Source organism: Pagrus major, chromosome 9, assembly GCF_040436345.1.
Source record: "Pagrus major chromosome 9, Pma_NU_1.0".
Lineage (NCBI taxonomy): Eukaryota > Metazoa > Chordata > Actinopteri > Spariformes > Sparidae > Pagrus > Pagrus major.
In genome coordinates, this window is record NC_133223.1 from 25,846,441 (window position 1) to 25,873,231 (window position 26,791).

At 43.2% G+C, this 26,791-nt stretch overlaps 1 protein-coding gene across 1 annotated transcript; it reads left to right on the forward strand.

Annotated features, from left to right (window-relative positions):
• Window positions 1-3,944: 3,944 nt before the first annotated feature.
• On the forward strand, window positions 3,945-26,791 carry wnt6b (wingless-type MMTV integration site family, member 6b). Its single transcript, XM_073473749.1, has 4 exons — window positions 3,945-4,024; window positions 13,801-14,021; window positions 24,703-25,025; window positions 26,330-26,791. The coding sequence occupies exons 1-4, from the start codon at window positions 3,945-3,947 to the stop codon at window positions 26,789-26,791; spliced, it is 1,086 nt and encodes a 361-aa protein (XP_073329850.1).

Below are 26,791 nucleotides of genomic sequence, written 5' to 3' on the forward strand. Positions count from 1 at the left end.
AGTGTTTTCACCACATGAATGAGGAAGCGAGATATGCAAAGGAGAACGAGGATGTTTAAAAGTTGTGCTACGATGTAGGTCTGAAATAAAGTCATCAAACAAGTTTTACGGAGCAGGGAATTGCTTTTAAGAATATTATTAATTCATAAGACGGACGGCTTTTTGAATAGCAAACACAGAAAAAAAGTATTTTTGCCTCAGTAAAAATAAATTCAACTCTTCATTGATTCTTAGAACTAAAAAGGAGCCTGGACACACCTGGTGGAGTAGCGGATACCACATACATCACCTCTGAAGGAAACTAGACAACAATAGGGTGGATTCAGAAAGGCACCGATCACAAGATAACCAAGAGGCTGATTCTCCAGCGGGCCCCGAGCTGCCATAAATGAATTACGAGGGAAGAAAGACAAAGTCTGTTCATCTGAGACCAAAGCTGCACAGAGAAATCAAAGAGCTGCTGGTGACAAGATGCAAAAAAGTATCACATTTAAATACAGCGAAGACTCAAGGATGTTTACACAGATTGAGAGATGTCTGAAAAAAGGCTGGATTATATTATTAGCTGTACAAAAATATGTTAAATCAATTTATCATCCTGCAAATCCAATATTGCCATTCGGTCGATCTGGCATTGATTTGCAGCACTGCCTGCGACGTCCTAACATAACCCGGGAGAATAAACGGGGGGCTTCCTTGGTTTTAATACGGCATGACGCAATCTGTACCGATTGACCGATCTCTGTCATGTCATAATATAATACATATTTCTTAACTAAGTCTTGTTTGTTGCATGGAGCCAGCAATCTGGGGCTATTCACAAAACTGAATTTACATGAAGAAAACTGCTCGCTTCACTCAATTTTTCGAGCTAAATCTGGATGCTGCGAGCAACTCACATCTGGGTTATTAAAGTCAATTCAGTTCACATCAGGTAAATACAGTTGTCCATTCCCCGCCAAGTAAAAGCTCTTCCTGGCTGGAGTGTCTCAAAAGACAGTCCTGAAGTAATAATCCATCATCCGTTCAGTGTGCGTTTTTTCGCAGATGACATGTAAACTCTCCGGTAGCGGCTGTGGCTCTTAAGTTTTGATTTCTTTCTCTTGGCTCCATCTTAACCAGCCCCGGTTGGCGCCACGGCAACAGGGTCGGGCACCGGGTCACACTGGAGGCCTTCCCGCAGCAGGTCACCTCAGCCATTAAATCTTCATTTTCCACTTATGATAGCCTCAATTTTATTAGTGAGACATCTGGATCTACGCTGCCAGTGACTCCTGCACCTGATCTTCTGGGTAAAGTACCAGTCTGTGAGCTCAAACCCGCCTCAGTGATCGTGTTTTGAAGAGATTCCCTAATTACATCCTGCAACCTCTGTTGCCAGACGTGTGCGTGAGTTTGAAATACAGAGAAATAACGGCCAACCAAGGCATCCAGTAGTGTCTGGAGTCCTGCATTACAGTATAACCCTCAATCATTGTCATTTAACTGTTAATCAGCAATTTTGATAAACCTCAGGTTTGGGGGATGCGTGTGCACACAAGGCCAAAATGGTCTGACTTGCTTCAATAGATTCCAGAGGATTCATGTGCTTGTGCGAGGCCTTGACATCTGAGACGTAATGTTTGCTAATGTCAAAGAGATATCTGACTATGAATGCAGAATCTGCAGGGAAGGGTTAAGACCAGCATTCTGGTTTCCGTTATGCGGGCTTTAGTTACAGTCTGTGTGGAGAGCAGAAAAGAGAAAACACATTGGCTGAAATATGATTTAAGGATCCATCGGCTATGGTTTGAATCTGATGTAGCATTTTTTATTGGCTTTTTTATGTATCTGCATCCATTTGCAGATATCTTTTTTTATTGAGATTAGTTGTCTCCCAACTTCAGCTCCATTCTCATGTCTCAAGTTGCTACGACCGCTGCACGGAAGAGGTCTCGGCCAAGATATCCGAATCATTTGCTGTTGTCACCAGAGGCTAAATCGTTGGGCTCTGACGTTGATATTTGTCTGCCAAACAGTTTCACAAGCTAGATTGTTCCCAAAATAACCTCATACTATAATAAGATTTAAATATACTCACTTCTGGCATTTAGAATAAAGAAATTAAAATCAATCTACGTGTAATTCAGAAGAAAGAAACATGTTTCTGACAGCTCATAAATGCAACTTTCCGGCTGACTTTTCCTGTCATTTCACATTTTTCAGCCGTGTTACCACACTATGACACTGTGATCAATAAGACAGATGAGGTTTAATGTGAAGTCGGTTCAGTTTAATGGCCGTGCTGCAGGGAAATGAATGTAATCCGTGTCTGACACAAAGTTAAGCATCGTACTTTCTAAAAAGCTGACGGTGTACTTTGGTCCGCAGCAGTAAAGCACATATGATTCGAGTGTTTTCAGTGGATTTGTCTCAAGTTGTTCTAACCTTTATGGCATTGACATACAAAAATATTTAAATGGCGTACACGTTTGGATAAATAAAGGAAACTACAGGTCAGACTCCATCATTTTGCAGACTGTGGGCAAAACCACCACTCAGAAACATGTGACCTTATCCCTAAAGCACTTGAAAAGTTTGTGTCAGAATTTAGAAATCCAGACTTTTCACTGTGAGAGGTTTTAAAGGTGAGAGCTGGCTTGAGTGAAGGCGTGTTATTGGTTATTATGGTTTGTGCGTAAGCGAATGGAACCGAGGGCCCAGGCTGCGGTGCTGGACTGGGTGAGTTTGCCTTGTGTTACACTCGTGATTGATTGCATCACTGCAGTGGAACGAAGCCGGGTGTCAGGGCTTTTATGGGCGACTCCAGTACAGTGGTGTTGGATTTCAATGGATATGCCCTTGGCCAGATAGGCGATGATACTACCCAGCCCCTACACACACACACACACACACACACACACACACACACATAACACAGGACATAAAAAATAATTCCTCTTGAAGACATGACGAGATACCCACCCAGATGGCTCCACAGTCGGTTGGCACCAATATCAGAAAGGTGCCACCACACCTGTGCTGACATCACCTCATTCCACAGGCTCTGATTTCAGGTCCACCCTAAAAAACACTGTATGTCAGGTCTCTCTTCTTCTTCTTCTCCTTCTCCTTCTGTGTAAGTGTGTGTGTGTTTACCCCCTTCTCTGCTGGTCCTCCTCAAAACTAATTGCAGTTTCTTTCTCTCTCCCTCTCTCTCTGAGTGACAGCGAGGATTTCGCTTCGCCCGGAGCGACGTCACACCGAGGTGGAAGAAGACGAGCGCATTTTTTCCCCCTCCTCCCTTTATCATCCAAGGAAAACACATCGACGGACCGCGGCGCGCAGACGCCTCTACCTGCAGCAGCCGGTGCGCACCGAGCATTACTTCACCAAGTTCATCCAGTGCGTCAGCTCGGAGCGCGCAGGGAGGGAGCGACATCCAGCAGCGCCAAAAACACCAACTTTTTTTTTTTTTACAGGCTATTTGTGAGAGAAGCAACTCTCTCTATCTCCCTCTTCTTTTAAATAATTGCTTCAAATATCTCTCAAAGCGTGGCGCGACTCGGGAGTGCCCACACGACCAGAAGTCTTTCGTGCGCACTGCTTGCGAGCCTCGTCCCTCCTTGAAAGCATGTAACGCGGCTGCGACAGACAGAGCAGAACGACAATGAAGAGGTTAACCACACCTTTGAGAGCGGACATCTCTTCAGTAGCCTCCTGACCAACTTTCTTGCGCATTAAGATGCGCCCGACAGAAGAGGAGCTGGAGCTGGATGGTGAACTTTGTGCGCTCTCGTTGACAGACAGTTTCCAGTGAGCTTCTTTTTTCGCAGAGCGTGTCCCCGTCAGAAGACAAGGACCTCCTATGTATTTAAGAAATAGTCCAACTCGGTGTTGGCTGGGCTCGTCAGTGCTTTAAACTTTGCCGGGGGGGATCTCCTGGAGGATTTGCTGCGTTCACCATGACGGTTCGTCTCTCACGGATCCAGCTGGCCCTGTTCTTTATCCTGCTCTGTCCGGTCAATATCATCGGACTGTGGTGGTAAGTGTCCAGCATTTCCCACGTGTTTTATGTCCCTCTGTGTCGTGTCAACCTGGGACTTAAGTCATCTCACTTGGTTTCATTTTTACTTCTGCGCGCAAACATGTGGCTGAATCGTTGTTTGCAGCACCACCGGTCAGCATTAGCTCACCGGCTTTTCACCTAAATACTCAGGATAGCCTGGGAACCATCTGTGACAAATATGATCGTCCTTATCAAGGCTGCAATAGCAGGAACTCAAAAGAGCTAACGTGATATGCAAAATCCATAAATAATAGAAATAACCAGACAAAGAAATTATAAAAGATACCTTAATTAAGTGTGATTTATTTTTAAAAACACTATTAAACATGTATTTCTCTTTTTTGTATGTGCTCTCTCGAGGTAATGAAAAAAAAAAAATCACCATTTCAAAATATGGGAAATATGGGTCCTGAGGGTGAAGGACAAAGAGTCAGAGGGTGGTGAGAGAGGTGTCTGCTGGTCATTGCCTGCAGTGATACATGGAGGAGAAAGGAGTGGGAGATAGGTGGAGGTGGTGTGTGTGTGTGTGTGTGTGTGGTGGGGGTTCAGTCAGGAATGTCAGGTGGCCCTCTAGGCGCAGTGGATATGTCATCATAAAACAATCCATACAGGCTCAGCTCTGTGAGGTGTGTGACAGTCGGACAGACAGACAGACAGACAGACAGACAGACAGACAGCAGATCTGCTGATAACATATTTTCTGTCCATGTGGGTCTGTCTGTCTGTCTGTCTGTCTGTCTGTGTAGTACTATCCCCTGTGCAGTGTTTCATTAGACAACATCCAATATGTTTGGCTTTCTTTCCCTCTCTCTCTCTCTCTCTCTCTCACACACACACACACATGCACACACTTGAGCAAAGCGGCAGTGTTTGAATGTGAAGCTTTGTGATTTTTTTTTTTTTTTCTTCTTCCAGCGAATCCTCCCACTGTTCATTCACAGCCCAGTCAAGGTCAATGTGGGTTGTAGTGTCAGAGCGGCTGTGCGTGTCCTTGTATGACTGGCAGATGGACCGGCAGCTTTAGAGGACGCGTCTCCCCAACAAACTGTCCTTATGTCCTGTCACTTCACATGTAATCTCTAAAGATGTGAGGTAAAAGCATGTCACCTGTGGGGATTTAAAGTTTATGTCAGTATCTACAAAATATTACCTGCTCCTCATTGTCTCTGTTAAACTACTGATTTGATGTTGCTGTTGTATATGCAGGGTTGACATGCAGGATGAATGCTAAGGATACAAGTGACAGTGGATAGATACCCTACGATGGAGGACATAGGTCAAAGCTGTTATATCAGAAAGTGTATACTCTTCTGAGGTGTCACTGAACAAGAGGCGAAGACTGCATTCACACTAAAAGTGCTGAATCTGGAAATGCAGTTTACGTGCATCCACAAAGATCTACACTTAAACGCCCGAACAGTTCAAAATTAGACAAATCAGCAGTGCATCATAGCCGCCATCTGTTGAGGAGAGCGACAGACACAGTCCAGTTGCACTGCTGAGTCTCGTGCTGTTTGTCCCATGCTCTCCAGCTTCACTGTGAGTGTGTCTTCATGAAGCCAAACTCAGAATCTGTTCCTTTTAGTGTTCACTCTCAGTCAACGGACTGAGTATGAAACAGTGATTGGATCTTGGCTCAAACATGCTATAGCTGCAATTCAGGCAAACAGAAACTCTTATGGTGCAGCGCTGATCAAATCCGTATTTTATGACTACAAAGTCAACCGACAGTAAATACAGGTTTTAGTGGAGGTATGTGTACTGTGTGGCTGGTAATCATGATGTTAAAGTGATCACTCAGAGGGTTAGAGGTGCAGAACTCTTTGAAAGTGTCTGAGTCTGCTCTTGTTTTCTAAAAGTTTTCCTTGTCCACCACAGTTGCCAGATTGGAAATGTTGGTAAATTTCAAAATAGAAATCGAAAGAATCTCTGTCGCGAGAAATGCAGGCTCCATGTGGAAGGAACGAGAGAGAGAAAAGATGCGTTCAAAATGTGAAAATTAGCCGGCTTACTGTCGACGAAGACAAGTCACTTTTTACCCAGAGGGGTTGTTGGTCTGTATCTGAACTGTGCTGTGACCCAGCTGTGGAGGGAAGGAGGGGAAAACGATGTCCCTACAGGGGTCCATCAATCAATTTACTTTGCCTTTAAACATTTCTTTTATTTGGGCTAAATCTGGCAAACTCCTGTCATCTATTAGGGCTTAATTTGCACTTTAGCATACAGTGATGGAGACATGAGAAGAGAATTAAGTGCCGTGTCTAACTTTGTGGATGATTATTTAATAGTTATTACCAATCGAAGGACCACAGGTTGCAATGGTAAGCATGACAGTGTTAAAGAAAACATGATCATTTATCATAATTTATGATTTATGACTATTCAGCACCTTGTTTCCATCTCATAACGTCCGTATCATTGTCCTGCCGGCAGCACATTTGTTTTAAATAAAGCTGTAGTGGATTAAGAGAATCAACACGGAGAAATCAGCGACTTCCTTTCTATCCCCACTGACATACGTTGTCATCTTCTTTCACTCGCTCACTTGTTCGCCGGCTCCCTCGCATTCACACACACACACACACACTCGTTCACACACAGTGGCCGACTGTGGTGCAGCTCGGGTGAAGCCACACCTGTGGCTTGCTCCGCGCTCTGCCAGGACAATGATGCTCTCTGTTGAAAGCTGCTGGACATACCACCGTACATCTCCCTTTTCTCTGTCTCACGCTCGCTCCTCTTCAGTGTCTCTATCTCTGTACTTGTCTTTTGAAGGAAAATACCTATCGCGCAGATAGGTTGTCGCTGAAGGAAGGGAGAGAGGGCTGCAGTGATAGACAGAGAGCGAGGGAGATGAAATGCGGGGAGATAGGCGTCCTTTCAGAGCCTCTTCTGATTAGAGTGCTCTAATCATTTGGCCTGAGAGCAGAGAGCACAGCTCAGAGGGGTGAGGAATGCCTTTGCTCTCTTATACTGGTTTTGACTGCAGTGCTTAGCAGGGCCAACTTTGCTTGGTGTGTGTGTGTGTGTGTCTGTCAGAACCCCAGTTTGGCGGACGGCCCGCCTGGAGCGTGCCACAGGCCTACAGGTGCACACACACACTGCATTTGTGTGTGTGTGTGTGTTTCAGCTTTCTCCTTAGTGTGTTTATGTGTGTGTCAGTCCAAATACATCTCCAACCAGTGGATCCTGGTTAATCTGTTTAACATGCGCTCATTCATTCAGTCTTACAGTTATGGGAACATGTATGCACACACACACCGAACACACACAAACACACACACACACACACACACACACACACACACACACACACACACACACACACACACACACACACAGAGTCTATAGTCTGAGCCACCATCATCACCAGAGTAGAGCTCCATTGTAACAGATCTTATCTTGACTGCTCCACTCCTGCTCTGAAAAGCTAGATGTCTAATCAGGAGCAGGGAGATGGGTACAGATAAAGATTAAATGACGATGTGGGTTTTGGCATTAGGCAGAGAACTAAATTAAACGCGTCTATGTGCATGCGTGTGTGCACTTTTGTGCATGCATGCGTTTTTGTGGGCATTCGTAGATGAAGTAGCTGTGTTCCAGTGTCAGACATACAGAGGGCAGAGGCTAAAAATGGTCCAACATCTGTCAAAACGGCTCTATAACCAACCCCAATCGCTAGAACGAATGTGGGCAACATTTCCACAAGCCACAGAAACTTTACGATTACTTATGTTCAGTTTTCAATTTTGTGTGATGACAGTGCTTTGCCTATGATCTGGTTAGGTTTAGGCACAAAACCCCCTTGGTTAGGCTTGGGAAAGATCGTGTTATTTGGTTCTGTTTCCACAAACATGGCTGTAAATTGTCCTGACGTCTAATTAAAAATACCCGATTTTCGGCTTTAAATTCTCCTGGGGTCCCGTCAAATATATCCGTTTTGTCTCAACATCTCGTGGTTTCGGGCTTGCAAATGTCTATCCCCACAACATTTTACGAATTTACCATTACTCAGCTCCATTTATGATATATAATAGCCCTCCTCTCAGTCATACTTGCCTCTTTGTGTGTGGTGCAAAAAGCATCACCCTTCACACCAAGTTAGCATTCAAACTCTGCTCTCTCTTTCCCTCAGCACCAACCCGACTCTTCATTCGAATGCATTCATTTTTATATTTGGGTGTCAGACAGTGCCGTTGGGTGTGCCACTGTCCAATGTTGTTACAACTGAACAAACATTTAGAGCTTGTTTTTCGTGTGAAATTGGTTTGGTGGTGTTGGTTTCCTCTCGGTCACACTTTATTGTGACTACTTAAATTGGGTGCATTACAAATTAGGAGCGCTGAGAGTTTTTATGGAAACAAATCTCAATGTTCTCAGCTTTGTCTGACATCAGCGAGAACAACGTGAACAAACATGTTTGAAAGTGATCTATGTGCTCCAGACTGCAGGGTCAGGAACACGGGTAAAAGGAGTTGTTGAGGGCACACAGACCCTCTCGAGCTTTAGTGATGCTGGCAAGGTGCTGAATTTGTTCCCATCCACCTTCGACGTACTTTGTTTGGAACGCCAGACATATTTTAGACGTTTTTTGATTTTCTTTTCTCCATCGTGGCTTTATCTCTTTGTTTCCATCTCCTCATTATCTTACACCGAAGCCCTTACCATCTTCTTCTACACCCCAGTCACCCGCTTTTTTAGCCATCTCTCTCTATTTGACCCTCACTTCTCTCTTTTCTCTCCCTCGCTCGCTCTGGCGTCTCAGACTAGCGCTTGTCGTGACTTTCTTCATCTCCAGCATACTTGAGGGATTAAGGAGGGATGAAATTCACTCATTCGTGGGCGGAGTGAAAAAAAAAAAAAAAGAAGGGCCCTGTACAGAACAGCACTTTATCTATGGTGCCGTGAGATCCTTAATGAAACCTGAGGTCGCTCGGAGCACTGATGTTTAATCTCTTTCTGACCCACCTCTGGGCCCAAATAACACTGAATAAGACCTTGATTTCTAATATCACAATATATTAGTTAAAATTAAAACTGTCAAGCCAACCAAATGTGAAAATATATCACTTATAAGAGCGGATTTAGACAGTTCAAGCAACTACAAGGTAAAGGTTTAGCTCTGGATTGGACCAGCTCTTATCGTGTCACAGGTGGTTACAGCGTTTAAAGTCCTATCAGTGCTTTTGATTTGGGTATTTTTGTTCCTTTATCTCATTTTATCTCTCCCTATATGACCCCCTGTCTCTGTTTTGGGACTGTATCATCATCAAGAACTGTTCATGCGAGACGGCGTTTCCTTAAAACCCCTGATAACATCGACGACTGCACATCCTAGTTTGTGTTATCCGTTCGGGAGCTGTATCTTAAATGAGAGGCAGAGGAACAGTGGCACTTTGCATGAAGAGGATCTGATTACCGTCTGACTTTGTAGTTCCTCCTCCAAGTGTACACATGCTTTTATCTCTGTGCATGCCTGCACAATAGCGAATGCATCAGCTTGGATGAATGTGCGTGTGTGTGTGAAGGATTTTGTGCAAAAGCTGCATTGCTTCACACGTGTGCATCCATTTGCAGCGTTCCGTTGTGAGTATTAATCAATGTATTAAAAGCCGTTCAGCTTTTCTCTGGAGTCCTCCCATATTCTATTCATCCTCGCAGGGATGCACACTTTTATGTAACGATCACCAAACAAGGGCAAGAATGCCGGGCGCTTACAGTCATCCTATTATCCAATTAATGCACCCCATTTTTGGGTATATCGCCAGAGACGCGCTTTTCCACCTCAGTTCACTCCACTTTCCGGTTCAGACTTCATTCCCATTCTCCTCGCATCATGCTCTGTTGCTAAACTTGAATTTATGACAGTCCAATGGGGATCATCAAAACAGCCTTGATCCAAAATTAGGGGATGATTTCATGCCGCCGAGTTAAAAGGGGTTTCGTAACTATATTTTGATATCTGTCTCAACTGTTAAAACTTAAACAAAGCTATGCAATTTGCCTACAACCAGTTTTAAGTCCTACTATTGCTTGTATCTCTGCTTTTTCTCTATTGTTTCTAACATCCCATTGCAACTGTTGCAAAGCTGCTCATGCTGACTCATTTATGAAATTGAAAGATACTGAACTGAAGAAAAAAAGCACATGGCATCATGTGAATTTGTTGCGTTTATTTGTTGTGGCTTGTTAAGTTACAGTTGATACTGCTCGCACGGATAAGATAACATATGCGTCAGCGTTACAGAGAAAGAACCCAAGATAGGCAGGTAGGAACAAAAGACAAGCTTTAATAAAGAAACAAAAAGGCAGGCGGCATAAAACTCAAGAAGCAGGCAGGGACACTCCAGGTAATACACAACACCATGGATCTTCTGTTACTGATGGATTTATTAATCTCATTCAGTGAACATCACTGTGACGATATACAAAACGTTAAACTAAACATACCTCGCTGGCTGCACACGACCGAGACGGAATGAGACAACATGAACTGTGTAAATCTTTACAACGGGCAATTTCACATCATCTTGATACTCTTAACCGTCAGCGGAGTGTAAACTTCTCAAGCTTCACGTGTCTTTTTGGAGGAAATAACTTAAATGTGTTAGTGAACAACATAAACTTACTGATTGCGACAGCGAAATGTGTCCCAGTGAAACACAGAAGTAAAAAAAATGTACCTCCCGCATAATCTCAACACAAAACAATCAATATACATAAAAAAAGTTGACAGAAATAAAATGTAAACAAACATGAAGTAAAGACAAACAATATTTATGGACACTTATAACACTAATACGGTCGTATTAGCCGACTCTGCCTGGACTGGCAGCTCGGAGCACCGGAGGAGTGTTGGTGTTGTTTACTGTCTGACTATTACCTCTTGAGCCACAAACTGGCTAGGGGCTAACTTCAGTTGATATCTCTCTGACACAATACAAAGACGTCAAAACTGTTTCTTCACATTCTGCTCGTAATTTTAGAACATTTAAGACTGAAATTCATACGTATTGCACCTTTAAAGGACTGCTGTGGAGAGACAGAACAGACAAACCAAGGCAACTACACAGGCTTAAATACAAACTAAGCTAACGGGGGGACGAGGTGCAGGTGGAGAGACACTGAGACAGGTGTGTGTGAGTGTGTTGGGGGGTGCGAGTGTGGAAACTGAACAAACAGAATGCAAAAAAAACTAAACAAAGATGCAAATTACCCCAAATTTCTGTTTTACAAGTATCGTTGGTTTTGATTTTTCACCGGTCCACTTCGCAGTATTTGCTTTTGTTCGAAAAGCGATCGTAAGAAAACTTTTCCTTCGCTGTCACAGCTCTGTGTCTCGCTTTCAGGAAACCATCCAAACTTCATCCAGTACATTCACTAGTTTTACAACTCTACACCTCCCATTGTAAAAAGCAGGCTGGCTATTGTGAGCTGCTGACAGAGCTGCCTTCCCTTCCCAGCGCTGCCCCTGACACACACACACACACACACACAGACGCCGACACACACAGACGCCAACACACACTCGCAGGCACAAACAAGCAAATCCAAACTCTGTTTCTCACATCCATAAAACTCGACACAAACACTACAGAAATATATGTGCACATGAGCACATCAGTTTCGTTTTCTCTCTCACACACACACAGTCTGACATCAGTGGGTAGATAATAAGTGGTTGTTGAGAGGGAGTGTGTGTTGCTAAGTATTGTACCTGTACCTGCTAATTAACACACACACAGACTGTCTGTATGATTTAATGATCTGTGTGGCTGTCACACACACACACACACTTGAAGAAAACTCACAGACACACACAGAACACCTGTATTGAAAATACTACATTGTCTCCATAGTGATGTTGTCAATACACTTGCAATAATCATAGAAGGAATGCAAGAGTGGGTGTCCCTGGTGTCCCTGGAGTGTGCGTACAGACTTGTGAGTGTGTGTGTGTGTGTGTGTGTGTTTAGACAGCGACGAATGCTCTGATGCAATCGGATTTATTTTCTTTTGCTGTAATTACCAGGTTTTCACAATAAACACCTTCTGTAGGATTAGGTACATTTGCTCCCCTGATCTCATTGACGATGGCTACGTCGTGTATCCTGCCTCTGTTTGTGCACGGCCTCAGAAATTAAATGTACGCGTCCGCAAGACAAAATATGCAATATGTGTGTTGTATATCTCTGGCCTTAGAATGGATCACAAGGCAACCATAACTATTATCCATGCCGTCTGTCATCATCACATGTCATATCAACATTATTTTGGGGCGGTTTACCTCCTGATCTTCTATCCGTGATGTTATTGGCCAAGAGTCCGACGCAAGATTCCCTTTCAGCTGTGTTTTCATTCGATCACGTGTTGACGCGTCATCCTGTCATACAAACAGCCTTATAGATAGGTTTTCACAAATGTCAAAAAACACAGGGACTGAGTGCGGATGGATGAATGTGCACGGACGTGCGTGAGTGTGTTCGTGTGTGCGTGCAAATGTCTCGCTCGGTATCAGACCGCCAGGAGAGGGGATTGGCAAGAGTGTTTGTCCTGCTTCTTAAAACAAACTCTCGAGGCAGATGAATGATATCAGGCGGCGCGATTAACGGGGACAAGGCTGAATGAAAACCTATGAGGTAGTCGTTGTGCTCGCTCTCGCTTCTTTTTCTCTCCCTCGCTCTGTCGTGCAAACCCTTCTGAGTCCTGTTTCATGGTCAAACTTGAAGTTATGGATCACGTCTGCTTGAGATCCAGTGAGTAAAAGTCAGCTGTGAAGGAGGCCGGAGAGAGATGGAGTAAGTGAAAGGGAATTGAATGTACATAATGTTAACAGCGTGGAGGGGATGTGGAAATAAAGTCGTCCCATAAAGCCGCTTTGCTGTTATGCCACTGAAGAGGCCACAGACGCTGGCAGTGCTTCTGAGTGGCAGAGCCAAGCTCCTCTTTCCCATTAAGAGTTAGAATAAACTATTTATCTTTATTATATACACTCATCTGTCAAAGCTCTTCAGGAGGTCCAGGGTCCATATTCATCAAATACAACATGTATGTATATATATTTTAATGTTTTAAATATTTGAACTGCACAAAGAGTGCGTGATTTATTTCGCTACACATTTAAACATTCATTTTTTTCTTCTTTTTAGTAAGTTAATACGCACATTTTTCATTTAGATGGGTTTAATCTGGGATTTTTTTTTCAGCACTGCTGATTGGAGGGATATGTGCGGTTGAAACTGTGAACTTCTTAACTGTTCAAACAATTTCCAGAGAAGCTGTATCTTCGGGAAATCTAGAAAGTTTCTGGTTTACCAAAATCAACTTAGCATCAAGATCAACTGTAAACGGCCTGTCTGTTAAGAGGCTTCCAACTGTTTCACTTCCAACTCTGAGAGGACCACACAGTCCTCCCGAGTGCGGTCCAACAGCAAAAATACAGACTTGTGAATCTGACGTCAGGGCTGAGATGCCTCTGGGAAACTCGCTGCTCTGTTGTCTCCCACGTGCCTGTTCAAGAAGCTCATTGTCGCCACAGCTGAGAAGTGGTGGGCAGAGTTGGCAGGCTCAGCGGCCACAGACAAAACTCACATTTGGTTTGTGGCTGCTGATGAGGGCAGCCACATTGTTTACGGTGTGATTAAGTTAACAGGTGTTGCTCACCAAAAAGAAAAGTGGGAACTTTCTATTGTTATCACGTTACTGAGAAATTTGCTCACTTCTCTTCTCTGACATTGTTTAAACTTTTCCAGGGCGGTGGGAAGTCCGCTGGTGATGGACCCCAACAGCATTTGCAGGAAGGCGAAGCGTCTGGCGGGGAAGCAGGCCGAGCTGTGCCAGACTCAGCCGGAGATCGTCAGCGAGGTGGCCAAAGGGGCCAGGCTGGGCGTCAGGGAGTGCCAGTACCAGTTCAGGTACCGCCGGTGGAACTGCACCAGCCACAACAAGTACTTTGGCAAAATACTGCAGCAAGGTGAGTGACAGAGAATTGGATGTGCTCTGCTTTACCTTTAGCATGGAGTGCAATTTATACCAACGTAAAGCAATAGTTACACTTATTCTCCTCTAGCAGAGAATTTTGATGTGAAAATTGATACCACTCTCATATCTATTTGTTCAATAGGAAGCTAAATTAGCTTAGCTTAGCTTAGCATAGACTGGAAACAAGGAGAAACAGCTGTCGAAAGCACAAGCACCTAGAAAACTCAAGAACATGTTACTTCCAACACATTTTGCATAACATATGTTGGCATTCTATGTTTCTGCAAACCATGAATATGTTTAAACTTCACTTTCCTATCAAATTCATGTTTGAGGTCTGGTTAGGTTTAGGCACAGAAACCATCGTCAGGGTCAGGAAATGTAATTTTTTGGCCTAAAATACCTTGTTCTGTCAGCACAAACACAGCTCGAAAATGTCCCGATGTATAATATTTTGTTTTATTGCTACAAAGATGGATGAAAAATTTAGAATATCTGTTTTTTGTCGGTTGAAGTGTGGTCCTGAAGTGGTGTCAAACAGTGGTCTCAACATCCATCTCGCCTAGCTGTTACCATCCCCGACCATCCCACCTGGAAGTCAGTTTATATACATGCAATCTGAATGTAGTACGATCCGTATGGTAGAAATTGGTGATATGATAAGTATCTGGGTTGCAGAAATGTGAGATCCAAAGATTTTATTCAGGCGACTGTTTATTCTGAAGTGTAAAAACATCAATTTATGGTTTTCTCTGGGGTCACTGCGATATAAATGAGATATTATGTGTCAGTTGGTGAGCTTGTAAGCAGATTTTGTGACCCTTGCACTGGCTAGCTGTTTGCCCTTGTTCCCAGTCTATGCTAAGGTAAGCTGATTGGCTGCTTGTTGTAGCTTCATACTGAACAAACAGATGTAACAGTGGTATCAATTTCCACATCTAGCTTAACTCTCAGCGAAGTAGTCTAAATCCCAAAAACGTGAATACAAGCTGTTTCCTGTTTTCAGACCTTTTTCTAGGCTAAGCTAATGACTCTGGAGGGGTATACTGTCGTAAACAGACGTATGTGTGAGTGATATCAAGCTTCTCATCGAGCTCTTGGCAAGAACGCAAATAATATTCCCAAAATATTGAACTTTTAGGGCGTTAGCATCAACTAAATTACGTTTAACAGGTCATACCGGTTTTTGGTTCGGCACTAGTTGAAAAACGCTTGTGACTCACTTCTATGGATTGTGTACCCGGTTCCTAGACCAACATAGCTGATGGAAGAGATATAAATTCCCATAATCATCTTTCCTCTCTATCAGTCCTTCCAGAAGTCTTTTCCTTGGTTTCAAAAAAACACATTAAAAATACTGTCATGTCCAATTTCTCATCCGTGAGTACCTTAGGATCTGAACCCACGACCTCATGACCGCAGCTGACGGCCTGACATCAGCTTGAGGTCAGATCTCTGTCTGATGGCACTCCAACAGACAAGGGCAACTGTTGTATCTCAGACCAGACATATTCACACTCGACTGACTCTCCTCTTCATCAGATCGGGCACGCTTGAAATGATCAGCGAAAATTGCTCCTTTCTCTTAACATCTCTCTTTAAGATCTCCTAACATCTTCCTCCAGCTCTTTGAAGTCTGTAATATAAATGACGTCGGGTCACCGCCGGGTCTTCTCCAATTACTGTGTTGGCTTTTCTCTTGTATGATTAGACTCATAGAGAGCTGCTTGTCTCTTCTTCGACTGGTACGACAGAGAGTCTTTATCTCTGTGTTTAGTCAACAAACAGGGAATAACCGATATTAATGTACAACACACAACAAAAAATGTGTCAAGCGTGTTATTAAACCAATTTTGTGTGTCTTTGCTGGCAGATGTGCACACTGAAGTTTTGGGCTCACCTGCCATTAACGTCACAAGGACGTGGCGTCTGACATTTTAATTATATTAATTTTCCATGCCGTAATATAACAGTCAATACTGATTGGTTATTTTCAATCTTTTTCCATCAAAGCTGCACAACATTTTGGAAAAGTTGTGATTACTTCTTGGACCGAGCTTACATAAAAATTCCAAGTACCTGTCATGCAGTACCAAACCCTGAAAATGTGATGTGAACTTTTAACATTGTCTTATATTGGAAAGAAAGAGTCGGCAACCTGAATACGCATGTCTTTGTCTTCAGACATCTTGGTGTAGAGCAGTTTCACAGCAGTCATTTACGTGTAAGGCCATTATCTTTCTGATCAACTGACATGTTACAATAATCAGAAATACAACCTCGATTCCAAAGAAGTTGGGATTCTTTGTAAAACATAAATGTGATAATGTGCCACTAATTTGTGTAAATGTATGCTTGTTCTGGGGAAGTTGTGAAAGCTCAAAAAAACACCTGTCTGGAACGTCACACAGGGAAACAGGTTCACTGGTAACAGCTCATAGTATCATGATTGGATATGAAAGGGGCATCCTCGAAAGACTGGATGAGTCGAGATTCACCGCTTTGCAAGGATTTTACTACATGGGCTCCAGAATACTTTTTAACTGTTGCCGGTACACACAGGTTGTTTGCAAATGATTTAATTCTGTTTTTATTAATGTGCCCCAACTGTTATGGAATCAGGGTTATATGTAAAATAGCAATTACAATTGTCAGAAAGAAAATAATTAATGCTCCACCACCTCTAAGCCAGAACTTTGCATGGCTACAGTCAGCCTACACCTATTATTTGTAAAGACAAAGTTTTGTAAAGTGTGTGCATATTACAGTAAGGAAGCCTGATTAATACACAGTTTATGCTTACAAATCAAAGGTAGGATACCCAGATTTTCATTCTCAATTATGTGTAATTGATCTTTCTTTTGAGAGCATCATCTCTCCAAATCAGTGGTCCTCAATCCTGGTCCTTGGGGAACCCTGCCCTGCACGTTTCAGATGTTTCCCAGCCACAACACACCTGAATCAAACGAGTGGGTCGTTATCAGACTTCAACAGATGACGAGCTGATCATTTGAATCAGGTGTGTTGAGATGGGGAAACATCTAAAACATGGAGGGCAGGGTGGACCAGGATTAAAGAACATTGCTCTGAACCATACATTTATGCATAATTTGACTATAGCCTGGACCATTAATCTAACTGTTGACGATGTTCAATACGGATATGTTGAAACTTCACATCTGATATGTTGAAACTTCACACTTCCAAAACAAATCTTACAAAAAACGTCTGGAAAAAACATTAAACGCTAGTTAAAAACATCCTGTTGGTTTTGTGTTTACAAAAGTTGATACGCCATCTTGAGCAGTGGTCTCTTGCTTGACAAGCCTTCTCAGTCAACTCAAATATTGTAGAAATGTTGATATAACACATATGAATCGTACAAATTTGAGCGTATCCATGGTTTGTAGAAACCTTTTATTCTGGTGTCGCAACATCAGAAAAGTCCATATGTCAGTGACTAATGTAGCTGATGATTTAAAAGCGTGTTTTTTCCTGTTATCTCGTTCGAATGTACGACACTACTAGTGTTGCCAGTGTCTCTAACAGACCAAGAAAGAAGGAGAGAAAAGATTGACACAAAGATAGATTGAGACAGCGAGGAGGAAGAGCGAGGGAAACGGGGACAAGAATGTACCAGCAGAAGGCCGACTAGCAATTAATCATAAATTCCTGCCTGTCTATACGGAAGGCCAAAGTGCTCCTCTGTTTTGAAGCCTTTGTCCTCAATTACCTGGATCGGCTCTTAATGGCTGTTTATCATGACTCGTACCAGTAAATGTCAAAATAAAAGTGCCTTTGTATTTATTGCTCACTCCCTATAAGTGGTTTACTTAACCTCATTGACCTCTATTTAGAGTTTAATGCGATAAGAGACTCAAATTACTCTAATGACATCTATGTTTGTCTTTGTAGTGAAATGAGAATCTGATGCATTAAGTCCACGCATGTCATGTCTCCATGGGGATGTTGTCTGCTTCTATTTTGATACTAAGATTATATTTTCAAGTGCTACACACAGTAGCTTTGAGGATGGGGGTCTGCCTCACTTCCTCTCAGACTTAGACGTTAAAGTCGTATCAAGGCAATGAATGCGATTAATTAGACACACCTGGGAGACTGTCAGTTGACTGCATGCATGCATTTGGACAATTTTGCATTGTTGGGGGTTTGAGTTGCAGCTTTTCTCTTTGCACCATTCACAGATTTGTTATGGTCACTGTGAAATATCTTTTTGAAGAGGCAGGGAAGCTGCTTTGTCACAGTAAACTATGACATAAACAAGTTTGATGTGGCCGCATCTGTCCCTAACGAAGGTTCGTTATGTCTGTGCGTATGCATTTCTTCTTCATCTGGTGCTGTGTTCATGTGCATATTTGAAAAAGTGTTTTAGTAAATACTTTGTAGTAAATAATCTGATTACCATACACACCGAATGTTGGTTTAATTAGTATATGACGATGACAACATGTTCTCTCTCCCAAATTTGGCAACTTGGTCAGCGGCCTTACGCTTCAAACTAGCATCAGTTTTGATGGTTAGGGTTAGGAAAAGATTACACTGTGGGTTAAAGTAATTGTAACTGACATCACTGATGTCACGTTACATCAGGCAATCATTTACATATGTTCACCTCCTTATGTTACATAATTTAAAAACAAATTTCTCTTGACTCGTGGTCAGAAATTGGATGCAAACACTGATCTTGGGAGGAACAGTTCTGTGACTGACTCACTCCAGCCACCCCTTGACTTGAACTACTACACTAAAGGAGCGCCTCTAGAAGTGACACTAGAGGAGCACCAGGCTGCATGTATTCGACATACTGGCATTGACGACAGGCTGGGTAATGATGATCTGTGTGCAATATGGTTTGTTTTGTTGTTAAAAATTGAAAGAATATTTGAGGTGTCATAAGGTTATACCTGTATAGTGAAAACAAAGCCACGGGGTGTTTATGTCTGGAGCACAACCAAGCTGGCTGAACCATCCTTCTCTGCCTCTCTTTACAAAAACACCTGCAGGCTATCTTCACCTACTATTCAAACATAAACCTCGCAGCGCTGCTTTGCTTCGTGACATGTTAAAGGGTGGCACGGCTGCTGTATGTCAACGTGTGTCTGAGGAAGAAACAGACTGTAATTCTTGTCAGTGGAGTGATAAGATAAGTTGCATGCATGCAGGTGAGTCTGTATTTCATTACAGACATTCGTGTGGCATGGTGCGCGTCTACATTTTGTCTACATTTTGACTTTTTGCATGAAGCTACTAGAAGAAAAAGAGATCCTGCAGGTTTCAGCTGATTTCACAACATTTCTGAAACACTGCCATTTCACACCTGTATTGCAACAAGTGTGAATGAATGAACGTGTCGACACAAGAATGACAACTCATTTTGCGTCTGTATTGAAATGTTACCTTGAACCTTTCATATTTAATCAGCCTCAAATCGAGGTCAAGATTCTGGTTTCTCCTCATTAATTGGTGGGTATTATCTTCTTTTCTCTTGATCACAGCTGTGTTTAAATAACATACAGACCCTGGAGCGGTCATAACTGGCGGTGTGAGCCAGCCAGCATACAGTGATGCTACTAATCACATGAGGGATGTTGCGGCTCTTCTTTGAATGTCATGATAGATTGTGTTACTGTGTGTGCACTGCTGCAGAATAAACAAGGACTCTTGCTTCGGGCTGCACGATGGTTGCAAAGTAATTAAAAAAACAGTTGTCAGTCGTGTCAAATATTTTATCACTAGTGATCCTCACAGGTAGACAGAGGTATAGAGACAGGTATTTTCTTGTATTTAATTGGTTTTCAGCCACGAAATGTGGCACTCCATCTCCCCTTCCACTGCATTCACGTTACAACACCGCTGTTGTCAGAATCATCTGCCCCCTCAAGGGGTTGCCAGTTTGTTGCAATGTTAACTATGCTAACTCCAGCCAGCTAACATTACGGATGCTAACTCTTGCTAGCTACCGTTAACATTGATAACACTAGCTAACGTTAACGATACTAACTCTAGCCAGCTAACATTATCGATGCTAACTCTAGCCAGCTTACATTATCGATGCTAACTCTAGCCAGCTTACATTATCGATGCTAACTCTAGCTAGGTACCGTTAATGTTTGCAAATGCTATCTAACGTTTACGATACTAACTCTAGCCAGCTAACACTATCATTGACTTTTATTCTGCACCTTTCTACAAGCTCTGAATGTGTGTTATTTTAATGATTTGTGTACATAAAAATATGAAATTTAAAGTAAGAAAGTAGAGCTACTGTGCTGTATGTTGGTAGACAGTACGATGCAGTATTTCCCCCTGACTTGACACCCTTCTATGTATCCTTTTAAGCAAAAACCAGGCAAGTACACAGATGTCAGGTTGTTGAGTTTTCCAGCTGCGTCCTATGGCATTAAATCAAAATCATTAACTGAAAACATCCCCAAACTGAAAGCGATCTAAAAGGGACCAGAGGACAGTCAGCCTCGATCTAAACAGACCTGACACTTATTCGAACGCTCTTTGGTGTCGACCTGAACTGACCCTGATAGTGACAGACAGATGCTAGCAGCAGCACGCTGAGCCAAAAATGAACAAGCAGCTGTAATCAAAACAAGCAGCAACTCTTCATTTTCCCTTGTGCGTCACAGTTCACACACTCCACCTCACCTCAAAAAACACATTATTGTTTTGTAATTGTGATGATCGGAGCTGATAATGAGCTCAGATCTGCTCAGTTATAAGACATATTATCACGCGGAGCAGAGATCTGTGGCGATACAATGAGACCCTAAAGCACGTCGGTTGCCCTTCCACGTGGAACAACACGTAGAAGTGTTTTACGATCTGACGATGGGTTAAAATTACGACCTCGTTAAGGAAGGAATTAGAATGGTAGACATGTGGTTAGGGTTAGGTAATGATGATTAAGTTGAAAAAAAACAGCAACACTGCACGACTGTTGGTTGGAAACGAGAAACAAACAGCCCTCCTTTAAGTTTAAGTCCAATGGTGTGTGGTCCACACTACCTGGATCTCCTCTCTATGTCATCTTGGGGCACGTTTTTCTAATTTAAATTCGTTGATAAGGTTCGACAAGTGTTATTTCTTCTACTTCTTTTTGTGCTTTACACTGTTTCTTTGTGCAATGTGCATTTATCTTGTGTTTATTTCCTCACATTTCCCAACTGGCGACAGTCTAGTACCACAGCATATCTCATTTGACTGTGTTTGCAGTTAGCCTCAGCCACAACAGACTACTTCTTCCAAACACTTTCTGGCAGACTAGATGCTGCAGGATGCACTGCAGCTCCTGCAGACCTCACTGCATGCTCGGATCTTTCTGCAATTTGTAGACGCACCTGATGTGACCACCAGCCAAATTGAACTGTGCTTTATCTGGACTGTGAGGTCTTTTTACACTGAACTACTTTCAGCTGTATCCTCCCAGACCTGCCTGTATCACTGCCCTAAAAGTCAGAGTATTAAAAGAATATGTGCTAATTCCTGCAGAAGGGCTTTCTGGAATTAGAAGCAGACGTCGACAGGCCCAGACACCCTCCATGGCAGAGAATTTGTTTGGAATTCATGTCTCCGAGGAAAATATGAAACAGGGTGCCTCAAATCATTGGATTTTTGATAGCCCATTTTTACACATAACAATACCCCTTTCTCTTTCAACGCTATGCTCTGTCTTTACTATTTTCTCTTACTCTGTTATTTGGATTTCTTAGTCTCTGTTTGTCTGCTTTTAGTTGGATAATAACATAATAATAGGTTTTTTTAGCTGGAATCGAACATATATCAACATGACATTTTTGCTTCATGCAGATTTCCCCGTACTAAATACAGTGTTTCCCCAGTGCATCCAAGGACATCTCGACCGTCTCCCAGCTTGTTTGGACACAGCCTGCGTTGCTATCACCATATTGCACTAATAATGAGTTGTGCGCTGATGTTTCACACACGTGTCTCTAAATGGATCCAGGGATGTTTTGGAGATGACACATCTTGATTCAAGTATGTCGCTGCTTCTGAAAGACTCAGCTCCGTTCTGCTGAACAGCAGGATCAGCAAGGTGTGGTCTCCACCGAGCTGCAGCACACCACCACACACAGTCACAGAAATGCTCTACATGTACCACCATGCACATGTTAAGTCACAGATTTAAGTTATTTATTTAAGCTGGCACCAACCTCAGCCAATCCCAAACAAACATAATGAGATAGAAATCCACAGGACCTGTTGAAATATCAAAATAAGACACAAAACGTTACACAAGCTGACTGTTTGTTCAATGGGTAGATCTACATTAAACAATACTTTTCACACACATATGCACACAAACTTGCCTGCATTGGAGACATCTCAGGGTGTTGGTGTGTACAGCTGGTATTGATATCACGGCGCGCTGGGGTGTGCAGGTTTCGTCGCACGCCACCCATTCTGTGTGTGTGTGTTACCATTCCTAATGAATCCCATTCACTGAATCATGCGATATGGAGTTGGCAGCGTAGACGGTGGTGACTGCACGCTCGCCGCCTTCCAGCTCTTAGGAATAAAAGTCCTTCGCTTAGTCTGCACACACACACACACACACACACACATACGATGGCTCGCTAAGTGGCTATTCTTTTTCTCTACCCATTCCCCGGTGTCCCATCTATCTGGGCAGAGGTCTACCATTGAAATTATTAATGTCCACAATAATTCCCACTGCTTGCTTGTTTCTAGGCAAAATTTACACACTCCTATTGTCAACAAATCCAGTGAAAAGACTGAAATTTCCGCAAAGGCATTAGTCCATCTCTCAGTACTGTTGCACACAGCTCCGGGCCCATTCGGTTCTGCTCTTTAAACATGTCACAAATACATTACCTTTTTGTGTGTTATAAAGGTTCTTCTGCGTGTAAAAGATCTTGAAAGTTAAAAAGGTCAAAAGAAGCTCTTCTCTCCCACAGAAAACTGCTCCTGAAACACCTCGTCAGTAGTCCCGCCTTTTATTCTGTGACTTTGTGACATCACACTACATCACAGTGTCACACATTTGTGTAACTTTTTCCCAGCGGCTAGTTTGACAATCAAAAGAATTGAATTACAACAGCTGCTCTGTTGTTCTTACCGGTACTGGCTCAGGTGTCTGTGAGCTGGCCAATCAGAGCAGATTGGGTATTAAGGAGGGCGGGCCTTACAGAGACGGGAGCTGGGCACTGGACAGTATGACAAAACTGATGTGTTTTTTGAGCAATAAAGAATGTAAACCTGTTCTAGCTGTAATCCAAAATGATAATATGAACCTGGAAATGAGCTTAATATGTCTCTTTAAAACATAAATAAAACAGAATGTGATAATTTGCTGATCCTTTTTCACATATACTTAACTGAAAACAGTAAAAAGACAATATATCTATTGTTGTACCTCATCAACTTGTAAGGATAATTATAAATAGACTTGGGAACTCCACATATATTTACGCAGAATGGAATACTTATAGTTTATTAATCAGTTTATTCTTGATTTTTGACTTTTAATGGGATGTGCTTAAATTAAAGGGTCCATATAATGCTCATTTTCATGTACACACTTTTATTTTGAGTTTCTACTACAATTTTGTCACATGCTTTAATGTTCAAAAAACATTTTTTTGTTTCAAACGGCCCATTGCTGTAGCACCTCTATTCACCCTCTGTCTGAATGCTTCGTTTTAGCACCTGTCTCTTTAAGAACCCCCTCCCAAAAAGCCCAGTTTATTCTAACTGGTCAGCTCTGAAAGGCCTGAGCAAACACCATTCACCAAGTTTCCACAACAGCTCTGCCGGTGTTTAAAGGGCATTTAAGGGTGGTGATTGTACGTGTAGTTGTGACTTCACAAATTTATGAAAGAGATGGAAATCTTACTTTGTTTAATACAGGACCTTTTAGTTTAACAGCGAAATAACCTAAAACCACTGTCAATAGTACAGAAAAAATGAGTTGAAAGAATGAATGTGATATGTACAAAGAAGCTCTTCTCTCATTTCAGCCCAGTAGTCCTCTTGAGTTTCTGTCATAGCTGTTCTTTTGTTGTTGAATGAACGACAATAGCTGCAATAACTGAGGATAAAGATGTGTTGAGCCGAGGGTGTGAATGATGCTGAAGCCACCGGTGAGGACAGACGATCAATTTGCAGTTGTGGTTGGACGTGCCTTTGGCCAAGATTTTTTAAGCTCTGCACCAGAAATAAATCAACAGCTGTGGTGTGCATGAATGTACGAGCATGTGTATGAGTGTGAATGTGAGGGGGGAGAAATAGTCGTACACTCAGCACCACGAATCCAATGACGCTTGAGATCATAGTAATGGACGAGGATTGAGAGAGAGCGATGCTTTTATCCCGTTCCATGTAGCTGTAATATTGACTGACTGGATGGAGGGAAAGATGCCTGGATGAATGGATGGAAACCAGCTCCTTTCACTTGTAGTGCTTTCTGTTTCTCCCAGCAGTTGGCCGATGAGTGATTGTGGAGGATGTGGAAATGATTCAATTTAAAGAGCTCTGTAAAGGATAAAGATCGAAATACTGTATGTCCAAATGTGGGTTGGGGTAATGTGTACAGTAGGTTTCATGTGAATGTAGTGCCACCTCGTCATAATGAAACATTTTTGATGTTTTTCTGTCCGTAGATATCCGGGAGACGGCGTTTGTTTATGCCATCACGGCGGCCGGCGTGACCCACGCTGTGACCCAGGCCTGCAGCATGGGAGACCTCCTGCAGTGTGGCTGTGAGGCGACCAGGAACAGAGCGCCGCCGAGGCCGCCTTCATCCTCCTCCTCCTCCTCCTCCTCCTCCTCCGGGGAGGGAGTCAAGTGGGAGTGGGGGGGCTGCGGAGACGATGTGGAGTTTGGTTACGAAAAGTCGAAACAGTTTATGGACGCCAAGAGGAGAAGGGGCAAGAGCGACATCAGGACGCTCGTTGACCTGCACAACAACGAGGCTGGGCGGCTGGTAAGGAACAGTTTCAGAATGAAGGCCTCACGTGTCTGTGCAGTTTACATTTTAAATTAGTAGAGATTGAATCTGACCGAACACAACTGCACTGCACTTTGTGAAAAAAAATCTCCACTGCTACTATACTGTAATAAAAGCCCTCTGATATTTCACCAGAGTCTCAAAGGTCTTAGCAGCGAAGGTGTTGCTTGTCCTGAGGAATGTTCCATCATTCCACGAACATGCAACAGAGAAAGACATCGCCCCCAGCCATATTTGTGTAGCGGCGTAAGCTGATATTCTTACAAGAATCAGGTTTCTGAAACACAAAAACAAGAGTGTGCCACACATTTTGTTTTCAAGCCTCCGAGGCAGGTAGCTTCTAACATTTCTACAGCCCTCGTAGAAGTTTAAAGTTCCTCTTTGTCGCTCGTATGAAGTATGGCCTCGACACGTCAACAGGCTACCGAGAGAGTGGAGATAGAGTAGCAACTTTTGAGAGTTTATGCTAATTTGTAATGTAGCTCGGTAAATCGTCCACGTCACATTTGCTTTTAGCCGTTTTGCTGGTCTCGCTTTCTGTTACGCCCACTTGCAGAAATGTTGACACATGCACGAGCAAAACACAGAGTTGCAAAGTTCACTTCAGTCGGGGTCAAAGGCAGGTAGAGAGCAGAGGAGGATTTTGGGACATAGTCCAACTGTAGCATTAGCGAACAAACCATTTGGACAAAAGACGAGACCTGCACACAAATGCCCAGAGGTTGAGAAATAAGCGTGCTGTGATGCGTGCAAATGTCTGTTTGTGTGCATGCATGCGTGTGTACTTGTATACACATTTGTGTGTGTCTGAGCCGGCAGGTGTGTGTGTGTGTGATGGGTTAATTATGTGCAGTATAAGTGAATGATCTGTTGTCAAGGCTTGTTAGATGTAGGAAGGCTAGAGGCAACATGGAGGGAGGGGGGGAGGTTGTGGAGTTAAATTCCTTCTGAATAGCGTCTGCTTTTATCTTACCTATCTATCAGTGTGTGTATTTGTGTGTGTGTGTGTGCGTGAGTGTCTGATCCAGTGGCTTTGTCTGTGATACATCATGAAAACACAATAATAAATTACCTCTTTAGAGAACTTGCCATTTGTCAAAAGCAGTTCTGCTTCACTTCAGGGTACAAGTTTAAAACTTACCTTTGTCCTTTTTTTGTGTTTGATCAACCTTCTCTCTTTCTCTTCTCTCATCTCCCGTTTGCCCTCCTTCACCTCTCTCTTTTCCCCCCCTGCCCCTAACCCTAAACCCACCCTCCCCTCCGCACTCTCCCCTCCCCAGGCGGTGAAGCTCTACATGCGGACAGAGTGCAAGTGCCACGGACTGTCGGGCTCATGCACCTTGCGCACATGCTGGAAAAAGATGCCTCATTTCCGTGAGGTAGGCGACCGCCTGCTGGAGCGCTTCAACGGCGCTTCCAAGGTGATGGGCGGTAATGACGGCAAGACCCTGATCCCCGTGGGCCAGAACATAAAGCCGCCGGACAAGCAGGATCTGATCTACTCTGACGAGTCGCCCGATTTCTGCCTCGCAAATCGGAAAACTGGTTCGCTGGGGACACGGGGGCGCATATGCAACAGCACAGCCATGGACATAAGCGGCTGTGACCTGCTGTGCTGCGAGCGCGGCTACCGGGAGGAAACGGTGGTGTTTGAGGAGAACTGTCTGTGTCGTTTCCACTGGTGTTGTGTGGTCCAGTGCAAGAAATGCTTGGTCCAAAAAGAGCTGAGTCTCTGTCACTGA